We start from the raw sequence: 11,738 nt of genomic DNA, 5'->3' as shown, positions 1-11,738 counted from the left end.
AATGTCTTTATATCTGCTTAAAACTACATTATAGTGTTATAAACCATTAAATGTCTCTATGCTGCTCCTAAATGTTGAATAGGTGGACTTACAGTAAACTGTTTTTGGTGGACAAAACATTTCAGACAAATTTTTATTAAAAGAATAATCAAAGTATTTTTGATCATCCTGAAGATACGATATGTGAATGCACTCATTTACTATATATTTAGATTTTTTAAAAATCCTAACTTAAAGACTCTGAAATCTTATTTTCTCAATCAGCTTCAATTACCTCATTAAAAATTCCTAAAATTACATCTACTCCTTCTTCCTTGTTGAAAAAAATGAGTGTATGAAAATGGAAATATTTTACATTTTGAAAGTTTAACGTCTGGACACAAGATGTCTCCATCTTCACTGTAAGGTTCATTATCAGTGTTTGTTCACTGGAGGCTTCAAGTTTCAACATCACACTTGTGTAAGTTGCATACTAGACGTTGATTGGATCCAAACTAGTTTTGATGTCACAACTTATGCTTGTTGGTACACAAGTTAAACTCAAACTGCAGATGAATGTGAAAACAAACTCTGCACAGAGAAAAGAACAACATCCGTCTGAAGGAACAAGAGGAAAAACATGTTTTTGAGTGGAAGGAGACTTTAACTACAATGTTTAAAATAAAAATCTGCTTTATTTATTAAAACTGTTACACATAAGCAAAGCTTTAGCAGTTTCTAAATCAATTCAACTTTACATTCAGTCATGAAATACTATAGAAATGACTTTGTTTTTCATACATAAAGATATAAAAAATATCATGACTGTCATTGACAATTGAAGAAAGATTTATACAATAAACATCCTTTATCTTTTAATCTTTAGCTGTATTCTGACTGATATTTCCATTTAAAGCTGGTGTCTGTAAACTGCATTTGTTTTGTTTTTTTCTTTTATTAAAATCTCGTTGCTACATACATTCATCTGGATTATCGATTATTATAAAAAACAAAGAAATGTTGATGGACTTGTCACAAGCACTGACCACCTTAAAAGTGACAATAAAGTCACAATTTATACAATTTTTACATCTTTAAGTATATAGAATAGTTACAGTCACCTATGAAGACGGAGGCAGTGTGTGGAAAGATTTCAGCTTTAAGAAGCCAAATCATTTTAAGCAGTGCGAGTTAAAACTCTAGTAATGCGACTTTTAGATGATTTATTGATGCAAGATCTTGAAATTCAATCTGCTCAACTGATATCAAGATATCGAGATATCATTTGCAGAGACGTTGTCTCTTGGCTGGTGTGTTCTTTGACTGTGTTGACTTCTTTTTGGTTGTCGTACTCCTCTTCTTCCTTCCTGCTGGCTCAGCCTTCTTCTTCTTTGGTTCTGTAAGAGAAGGAGCTGCCCTCTTTTGTCTCGGTGCTTTGTGTTTCTGATCCATCTTCAGCTCCACCTCCACGGGGTAGTGGTCGCTGATACTGAGAGTCTTAGAAAAGCAGATTAATTTGAGTAATGACACCAGTGTTCTTCCTTTAAAATACATTAAATTGTCAGTCATTTCTATTTTCTATTAAGAAGTTTGAAGCTGTACTTATTAACACAAACATGTCTTACTGTTTCATCAGTCAGGTTGAACTCTTGCTGGTAGTTGAAAGACTTGGCTGATCCGGGGATGATGGCGTCCAGCATGGTCTGTCCGTACACCACGATCCTGTTTGCAAGAAAATACATCACTATCTTTTAAAAACTACAAAGTACTTAAACAACACAAAAATCTACTTGGATGATAATGCTAATATCAATCTGCTCAAGATCCTAACAATTTTTAACATAAACAAATACCAAACTTGTGTTTTTATTTTTAAAATTTTGTATCAGCCTGCTTCACTTCCCTTGTAAAGCCACGACTAATAATACAAGACATGCCAAATGTTTAAACCTCCCAATATTCTATACTGGGCTCTGTCAATTCTCTATTAGATACAGGGGGGCTCAGCTGTGGAACAGTTATATTCAAATTGCATTTCAGTCTACTTCTCTCAAGAATTTCAAAACAAGCTCAGGACCTGTCTGATGAACCAAACTTAACCATTCGAACTGATCATATCTGATTATAACTGGCCTTTTTCTCTCACATTACACCAAAACACACACACACCCTCATTACATTATTTTATCTGTTTTGTGTCTTTGCTTGGTTTTTTGCTGCCTACTTTATGTTTGCTTTTGATTCTGTGGTTGCTTGTTTCTTTTTTTTCTTTTTTTTTTGTGGATCACATGACTTTTGTATTTGCTTATAATGTGTAATGAGGTGAGATTACTACCATAAGCCTCTAGGGGGTTTTTTTTTTCTAAATCTCACCTGCACAATTTGGTTCTTCTCTTTCGTTGTTGTGTTTATGCTGCTTTGTTTTTACTGTGCAAATTAAAAAAAATGTTTTAAAAAAAAGAGAAAAATGTGTGTTTTACCTGTCGTAGGTGTTGTCATTATAGTTACTACTCGTGGTGTCGACGTCATCAGCTATCAGCCAATGATAAGGAGCAGGGCGGATGCGGATCGTTTCCAACTTCCTCTTGGAGAGATAGCGTCCATCTGCATTAAAGTCCCCCAAAATCATAATATTCTGGAAAAGAAATAAAATTAATATCATTAGCAGTTATGACAAAGAAAAACCTATATGTACATATCTGTTTAGGCACTTTTTACTTTAATTATAAAGTAATCAAAGATGTAAACATGAAATTATTCTATAAATTACTAAAGTCGGCTTACATCCCAGTAACAACATAATCAATTTAAATACATAGTAAATAATAATAATAATAAATAAGTAGTGTGTGTCAAAGAACACATCATGTCAGTCCCCTTATTTGATTGTTCCTCCTCCTTCAGTCCCAAAGTGCTTATTTCTGCTCTGAGAAGTGAGGAATGAAAATGAAACTAACCAGAGACCAATAAAGTTCACAGTCTTGGTCTTTTTTTATCACACTCACAGTAACATTTACATACTGTGCACCTAATCATGGAAATGTAAAACAGCCACGAACTGTCAGAGAGCAGAACAGTTTGCAATGTTGAAGTGAAAGTTCAAAGGAAACACGAGCTGTAGACGGCTGTATTGATTGAAACAGAAACCACATCGCGTGCGGGACGGACGACTGAAAAACGCAGCTGAGACACTTCTCGTGCAGACAAACTGTTACAGGTGCCACTATTTTTGACAGAGCTTGGCACGGGGTTTCCCCCTGTCTCCAGTCTCTGTGCTGAGCTTTCTTCTCATCTGATGCTCCACCAGAAAGCTAATAAGCATATTTCCCAAAATGTTGAACTTTTTCTTTTAAACAGTGTTTGTTGTGTTGTCGTACCTGCAACACTTTATGACACCAGGAGTTCAAAATCTTTCTGTTATCAGCTAAAACTGGTTTCCAAACTGCTTTAGATTTGTTTTACATGCTATAAAACTGTAAGGCTGGTTACTCTTAGCATTAACTGTTAACTTGATAGTTACTGCATCAAAAGTACTTTTGGGTCGCGGTTAAGCAGCTTCTTCAGTTGAACTTGTCTACTTTAATGTCAACAGAGCTATTTTTACGGTGTATCATCCCACTAATCTAAACAATTACTAACACTACAGGAAAGATGTACACTGTTATGTAGTTCCCAAAAATAAAGACTTATATAATTGCTGTTGATTAAATCCCAACAAACATAACTCGCCAAACCAAATCGTCGTAAAAATAAACATTCAGTGTAACAGCTGGAAAAGCATCTCCTCAGCTTCAGGCAGTAAATTCTGAGTCAGACATGCAACAAATCCAATTATTAATTTATATGACACAAACTATCCAACCTACATCAGTTTTCCACTTCTCCCTGATGACGTTGACCACGTCGTGCAGCTCGTCGAGCTCCTTCATCGAGTCGTCTGGCTTGGTGTGGACTGGGATCAGCACCAGGTCTTTCACAACTGGAACGATACACAGCTACAGAACACTGATACACCCTAAAAACCACAACTAAATAAACACATTGAAACACACGCGTACCTGTAGTTGGACAGCTGAGGCGCAGGATAAACGGCTCTCTGGCGAAGGCATCTTCATCTCCAAGTTGATTATCTTCATACTGGTAAGTGGCCATCAGCGTCACCTCATCCTCTCTGAGACACACATACAAACACACACAGATGTGATAAGACTTTGATGTGTTTGTATGGACGACTGTATGTGAAATCTATAAGAACTTACAGAAACATGTTTGATAAACAACACTTGGATTTTTCTCAGACTTAAAACCCTGTATCAGGACTAACATAATGATTCCATGATGGGTTTTAATTTCTGAGTGAGCTACTGTCTGGACCTCGACTCTCCCACCTGTAGAAACAAACAAACTGCTCCTTGTAGGTGTCTCGTCCCAGCTGGGAGCTGGCGGTCATGGTGTAGAGACTCTTTTTCTTTTTGTCACTACTGACAGAAACAGAAACAACATTACAGGAGACCAGAACTGTTGCACTGTAACACTCACTTACACACTTAAATGCATTTTCTGTGTAGTTAATTATATTTGACTACACAGAAAATGCATTTCTGTGTAGACATATTCTGCACATTTCCATATATTTATATTCGGGGGTTCCACTGGAATATCTTTGCATGATTTATAGTTAAAAAAACTCACTCCTTATTTATCTTATACTGGCTCTTTATTCAGCCCCTCAGTTCAGCCTCTGTCTGAAACAGGCAGTTTTAGCTCCTGTCTCTTTAAGGCCCCCCTCCCGATGAGCCCACTCTGTTCTGATTGGTTAGCTTCAGGAAGCTTCCTCCAGCTCCAGAGGCTACGTCAACAAACCATGAAACAAACTATAGTTGTAATATATATCAGGTCATAGGCAGGGCCAGCCCTGAATATGTTGGTGCCCTAAGCGAGATTTTAGACTGAAGCCTCAAAATATTTAGATCAGAGCCCCCAAAAAGGTGCATCCTCCAGTTCAAGAACTTCAGATATGAATTCACACTAAAATCAACCACAATGGTACTTCAAGAACAGACAAAGTCCTCCCAGTCCAGGCCAGCTGTTAGGAATTATGGACTGGGGGACAAAGTTTTGGGCCCCTCATCCACACCCACCTACCCTTAGCTTTAATACCAACATGGGCAATTGGGTATTAGCCTTGTAGTGACACAGACAGAGTCTCTAATAACCATTTCCAAATCCAGTGTTATAGACCTAATCCAGGTCATGCTCTGTGTTGCATACATATACTCAATATGATTATAAAGAACAAAAGGTCAAGTCAGTTATTTCAAAAGACAGAGAAAATTTTTCTTTCAAATTAGACTGTGACAAAAAGGAAAGTGGGGGTCAAGGTGTCATTCAGTGAGTGTTTGGTGGTCGTTGTGCAAAAACTGACTGAACAGTATGGCTTTGGAAAATTAAACCAGATGAAAACACATGTAAGTTAAAGGGGAAAAAAGACATGAAAAACATTAAGATGGGAGAAAATGTATGTATTTCCAAAAGTGGTATAAAAGTACACCTGTTGGTAAGAAAAAAACACAAAAAATCCCACTTCTCACTCATTTGGCGCCTCTTCCCTCAATTGGTGCCCTAGGCAACTGCCTATGTGGCCTACGCCACGGGCCAGTCACGCTCGTAGGCAGGGTAGTTCCTGCCAGTGTGTTTATAGTGAGTCTGTTAGAGTCACTACAAGTGTTTCGTTAGCTCAGTTTAACCTGCAGGAGTTTCCGAAGGCTCTTGTAACACGTTTCTCTGCCACAGAGGAAAGAAATTATGCACAAATGTGGGGTTTATGTTGTGCTTTAAGAAAGGAAAGGCCTCCAGGATGAGGACTGTCTTCCTCTTGGATTAATAGTATCTAAGGGAAACTTCCCCAACAGGATGAGTGTGAAAGTGTGTTGTATCTTCAAAAAGTCTTTTTTCAATAAGAGGTGTTGGAAAGGGGTCGTCGTCTCATAATCACAGTTCTTACATTCAGGCCATTTACGTAATTGTCATTTAACATACATTTTTCATTTAATTATGACAAAGTAACTGCATACATATACAAATAACAATCCAAATAACCATTTGTATTAAATTTAACTTTATTTCATAGCTTAGGCATTTTAAAACTTCCATATCTGATAGACTTCCACACTCCTGTAGTCTTAACAGTCACTGTGGTAGTTACCACAAATATGTCACACAAGTAAACACTTGACTACTTGCAAATACTACAAGTGTGAGGAGTGTACAGATAACTGTAAGTTCAGATGCTGTTAAAAATCATATTGTGGAAAATAGAAAATGAGATCAAGTTTGACATTTTTTTTCAAATGTGTCTTTAAAACACACTTTGCAGTGCAGAAAACTCACCCAGTGTTGTTGAGTTCTTGAAGTAACTTCTCCATGGCCTCACCGCTCTTATCCACCACCTCCAGTATCACCACCACACTGTACTGGGACATGATCTGGAACATGTTGTTTATGAACATACGGTATTAGTAAAGGCAGCAAACCAGGAGGGCATTTAGAAGATAAAATTTAGCTGTGGGAGATTAATTTAGACAGGACACATCACATATTGATAAAATGATTATCAAGGCGTTACCTTGGTGAGATAGTGGACGACAGTCTTGTCTGTGACCTTCTTCGTCCCCAGGTTCTTGCAATTGAAGGCTGCTATCTTCATTTTGACTTTTTTTTTTTTGAAAAAAGATGATGAAAGATGTTTTAGATAAGTATTTCCCAACCTTTTTGGCCTGTGACAGAATTTTGTAACAACAATTTTGTATGGGTTTTTTTTCTGTATCCTATCCTGTCCCGTCATTTCACAACCCCTCTGAATATCCAGCCAACCCCCAGGTTGTGAACCACTGTTTTAGAGGATGAATATGAAGGACGTGCAGCTCATACTGTGGATAAAAACAAAGCCGATAGAGGAAGAAAAGGGAGAGCTGCAGCAGAAAAAGAAGAAACTGAGGTTGATGAAGTGTGACAAGCTAAAATAAAGGAAACACTGTGGTTGATCATTTTGTTGAGAACAAACATGTCAGCTGGCAGTCAACTGTCTTGCTCCACTTGTACAGTTTATTTTTATGGACTTGCGATATTAGATACAGCAAACAGCACAGAGGTAATAGAGGAGATAATAGGGAGGGGAGGTAATAAACTTAACAGTTAGTTTGATATCTGATGAATAATTAACACAAACCAAATTGAGAGGTTATATGAATGATGTGACTTTTCTCTGTATTTTCTTTCACTGTCACTGTCACTGTCTATAAAGAGTTTCTGAAACCTTTATGATGCTTTAGAAACATCACTTTGCACTTTGGAATATGTTGCTTACAATACTTTTTCAAATCAAACCTTTGAGTTTTTCACTTTTTTACACACTATAATGATAATGATAATACAGCAGGCTGAACTGTTATGACTCCCAAAACCTTAATGCTTCATATATCACACTTAAAATGGTCAGCGCCTGCTTCTGTCACTAACAATGTACATTTAAAAGCAACATTACGTTATAAAATTGAGTTTTGGAAGTTTGCTTCACATCATTCTGCATCCACAATATTGCTGCTGCAGTGTCACACAAACAGCAATTTTCATTTTGCAGCCGTTATCATGAAAATGTATATGTTTGCCAAAGTATTCAGTTTTCTGCAAGAGGGATTTACTTGAATACTGTCACAGTTAGTAGATGTTTCCTTTAATCAGGTGTCATAAAGTGTAAAATTGCACAAAAAAAAGAGCAAAAAAGCAATTAATTAGTTTCAGTGCTGGAGAGAAGTTTTCAGTTAACAAAAGTAGGAAAGTAAAGCAAACAAAAGAATGACTCACCGGTCTGGTTGACTTAAGCAGAATGATAGAGTTAAACAGTAAGTGGCTGCTTTATCTACCTAACCTCCAAGAAACAGGAAGTGTCTGTTGGCCACAAACCTAGTGCAGGCACATACACAGACACAGACACACATACTCACATGACATGTATATTCTGTCGATGCATGCAAACCATTACAGATCCCACACTCACTATCTTTTATCTGAGCCAGTAAGCACTTCCTTTCTGTAAGTATGTTCTGCTTTCATCGCACACACCACGCTGCTCTGTCACCTGTCTGCTAAAAGAAAAGATATTATTTGACAAGTATCATCAAAATAAAAAATGTAATCCTTCATGAAAAATAAAGACATTTCCCAACATTTTGTAAAATATACTAATTTGCTTTCTTTCTGGGAGTGAGCTGAGAAGATCGATATCAGACTCATGAGCTGCAGTCAGAATGTTTTTAGCCTAGCGTAGCATGAAGACTGGAAGCAGAGGTTAACAGCTAGCCTGGCTCTTTCCAAAGATTAAAAATACCTCCAAACTTTGTTACTATCATTGATTGTATATAAATATGGATATATAATATGGATGATATGGACGTCATGACGGCTCCCCAAAAGTGAAGCCAAAACATCTTCATCGCCCCCTGGTGGCTAGCTGCAGTATAGGTCATAAATCCTCCTCAATGTTAGCAGACATCAGCTAAACTAAAACACCAAAGTACACGTCAAGTAAATATTTCCCAAAGATGGTTTCTGTCATTTTAGGTCATTCTCATCACGCTGATGCTTGTTCAGGTGCTAATTTTTCTGATAAGTTTGTTTTTGATGATATAAAAAGGGGGTGTGATGTCATGATCGACAGCTGTTACAGATAGTATACGGAAGTGGGTGACTGCAATGATGTGGCACTGCTGGCCTTCTTCTGACCCGGACAAAATGGATGTAAGCCTGAAATGGCCCACATTTAAAATAGCAAATATGGCACAAATATCCCAAATCAAATGTGGGCCTTTTTTAGTAAAGATATGGTGATTTCAGGTATGTGTATTCTGGATGTGGGCCAGTTCTGGTTTATCTAGTTTGTTCTTGGTTGATATACGGCTTGTTTGTGGCCCAAATCTGGGGAACAGGAGTGGACCACCCAAGTGTCATCATTCCACATGGTATGAGAGCCGGATGAAAGTTCCGAAAGTGTTAGGTATGGGTTGGATCTGGGCCACAGCAATTTTGCGATCTGGGCTGGGACTCTGGCTCCCAATGATGTAACACAAGCAAGATGGCAGTTCCCAGAAAAGAGATATTTTGGCTTCACTTTTGAATAGCAGTAGGAAGTGGAGACACAATATCCATATTTATATACAGTAAATGGTTCCTACCTAGTACCAAGTCCCTACAATTACTTCTAAAGCTCACTAATTAACACATTAAATCTCATTAGCTCAGCCCATACATATATAGAAACAGTCTACAGCCTTGCTATTGGCTCTGTGAGACTGTTCTTCACTTCTTCAGACAACTTCCTACTTGAAAAAGTCTGATGGGGCGGCTCTCGAAGTCGGAGCTCCAGCTGGGAAACTCGGACCAAGAGGAGCAGGTTTCGAACGGTGTTGAATGAATAAAACAAATGAATAAAATGCTCAAAATGAAGACATGTTATCAAGAGCTCTCGGGCAGAGGGTGAATATTAATGGACTTTGTAGTAAATAGGGAGTGATTTTGGACACAGCCTAAGATGGTGAACATACCTGTTAGTGTAATGCTGGTGTAAGTTAGCAGTCATGAGTAAGTTAAAGCACAGGGACAACATCATCAGAGGAACGTGTGAACTTTAATGTCCGTCCAAAAACAGCACAGGACCCTAGAACACCAACAACAAACTTGATACATCACTTAACTAAACTATCATAAAAACCACAGACAAGATGCATAATGTAGATAAAGGATATATGTAACTGACAAATCTTGAACCACCAATCAAATCATGGAAACCATCTCAACAACAACACCAAAATACGATAATCTACAAAAGAAACCCTCAGAAAAAAAAATCTCATCTTACATTAGCATTGTCACTGTGAGCACTACTTTTTTTACTTTTTACATAAAACTGTTTTCAGTTTAATCTGAGAATAATATCTAATACATTGCTATGTTAAAAATTTGTAATACTAAAGCAAATGGTGAGTAAACTGATCTACAATTTTCATCAAACAATCATCACTGTTAGCAAAAGATTATAATTTTTGCATGGACATATTTATTTAAACTTGTTTTCGTAACATATCCTAACATAGGGTAGACTGTGACTGTCATATACAGTTCTTCAGTAATTTGAAGACTACTCCCCTTAACGTGTTACTTTCTTATTCGTTATATACCTTGTTATTTGTCTCATTTTGCTTTGAAACTTTACATTTCATTCTCTTTCAATCTCTTTTCTACTTGATGAAATATGTTATTTAGCATTCAACTGAATGTGTTTTGATGTTGATGTATGAATTTGATATATTGTCTCTCATCACTTGAGCATCATGTCAGGTAAAAACAATTTGAATGACAAAGAGAGCACAAAATCATGTTTTCATGATTGGTTCATTTCAGAAAAGCCTAAGCAACAAGCATGATGAGTAACTGTGCACTCACACCCAAAGATTAATAAGTGACAAGAGCAGTCGTTCATTTTAAATTAAAGTTAGCGATGAAGGGCTTGAGCAGACGGATGCCAGTGCCAAGAGTTGAAGTTGAGCAGAGTTTAACTTTATGCAAATTAGCAGCAACGCCACTGAAGCAGCAACCAATTTCAGATCAGAGTTTGATTTTCTTCCCACAGAAACCACTGTACTAAAGTTCCTATCAAACATCTGTTCCCCTCCATATTGACAATGGAAGAGAAATTGATCATTGTGGTCTCTGGTTTCCCAGAGCTGTGCGATTCATCGTCATTTGTTTACCGTGACATAAACAAAACTAGCCTATAATGCTTTATTCCATAAGCTACTCAGCCGACAACGTGGTTTTGAAAGTAAAACAGCATTTTTATTTTTTAAATGATAGAAATTAGACTAAGTACATTTTTCTTACTAAATAATAAACAGTGAAACATGAAAAATTGTATATTTTATCATCCTTGTCAAGTTCATTCATGGCCGGCTTGCCAACTAGCTCTACTACAAACTTGATATTGGCTACAACTGAGTGTGATGTCTGCGACACTGCCGTCAACTGCTAGAGGCAGTGAGCAGCCAGCGACCAGAGCTGTTGCTCATCAGTCTTTTAGTGTGAATGCCCAATAAGAAAGCAGTGAGATAATATGAGATGCGTTCTGCCATGCGTCTGCATCAGTGGGAGTAGGTCCATAGAGGCAGAGGAGGTTGTTCCTCCTCTATTTTTGAGAGGCAAGAGGGAGATCAAAATATAAAAAAGAATATTTGGTTGAAATAAACCATTACCAAATCTCAGTATTATTTATAAAATATTTTTTCTCTCCTCTTTGGAAAAAATCCATTATTGAAATTCTGGTTAAAATGCTTCAACAGCGACACCTGCAGGGCAGGAGGAGAAAGAGCAGTCTGTGTGAAGTGGTGGTGGGGGACAGAGGAGGACGGGCACCTGCTGTCCTCCTCAGAGCGGGATCTCTTACATTAATTCAATGTACTTCTTTTTTTTTTCATGCTAATCTATGATTGGCCAAGACACGTAAAATGACGCTCCAAGGGAGGACATCCTCCCTAACCAATCAACATCCAGAATGCAATATTGACGTCAAGTTGGTCCAAAGATAGTCTCCAAATTTCATCTTCAATTCTCTCCACTTTACGGTAGACTAGCAGCAGTAGATAGCTGCTTGTGTTAGCCAACGCAACAGTTAGTTTGTTGTAGCAGCCCTGAAGGACTCTTTATACATC

At 37.5% G+C, this 11,738-nt stretch overlaps 1 protein-coding gene across 3 annotated transcripts; it reads right to left on the bottom strand.

The window, feature by feature from the left end:
* Positions 1-654: 654 nt before the first annotated feature.
* LOC137180960 (deoxyribonuclease-1-like) lies at positions 655-8,340 on the bottom strand. Of its 3 annotated transcripts, none has more exons than XM_067586271.1 (9): positions 7,983-8,340; positions 6,605-6,690; positions 6,370-6,464; positions 4,368-4,460; positions 4,038-4,150; positions 3,846-3,958; positions 2,460-2,614; positions 1,605-1,701; positions 655-1,476 (listed from the first exon to the last, which is right to left on the bottom strand). In XM_067586271.1, exons 1-9 carry the CDS (start codon positions 7,987-7,989, stop codon positions 1,261-1,263), a joined length of 975 nt encoding a protein of 324 aa, XP_067442372.1. In that variant the 5' UTR covers positions 7,990-8,340; the 3' UTR covers positions 655-1,260. The 3 variants fall into 3 exon arrangements, with proteins under 3 accessions (XP_067442372.1, XP_067442374.1, XP_067442373.1); XM_067586273.1 differs by lacking the exon at positions 7,983-8,340 and adding an exon at positions 7,843-7,976; XM_067586272.1 differs by lacking the exon at positions 7,983-8,340 and having other exon boundaries at positions 4,368-4,457.
* Positions 8,341-11,738: the final 3,398 nt, after the last annotated feature.

This window comes from Thunnus thynnus, chromosome 4, assembly GCF_963924715.1.
Source record: "Thunnus thynnus chromosome 4, fThuThy2.1, whole genome shotgun sequence".
NCBI classification, from domain to species: domain Eukaryota; kingdom Metazoa; phylum Chordata; class Actinopteri; order Scombriformes; family Scombridae; genus Thunnus; species Thunnus thynnus.
The sequence above is the reverse complement of the archived record's forward strand: the minus strand, read 5'-3'. Positions and strand labels throughout refer to the sequence as shown.

Bases quoted from the DNA above. Each gene is read 5' to 3' on its own strand.
- LOC137180960 (XM_067586271.1), bottom strand. The intron at 4,461-6,369 runs GTGAGTTTTCTG...TGTTTCTGTCAG, and splicing joins CAAGAACTCAACAACACTGG to TAGTGACAAAAAGAAAAAGA. The intron at 3,959-4,037 runs GTACGCGTGTGT...GTATCGTTCCAG, and splicing joins CCTCAGCTGTCCAACTACAG to TTGTGAAAGACCTGGTGCTG.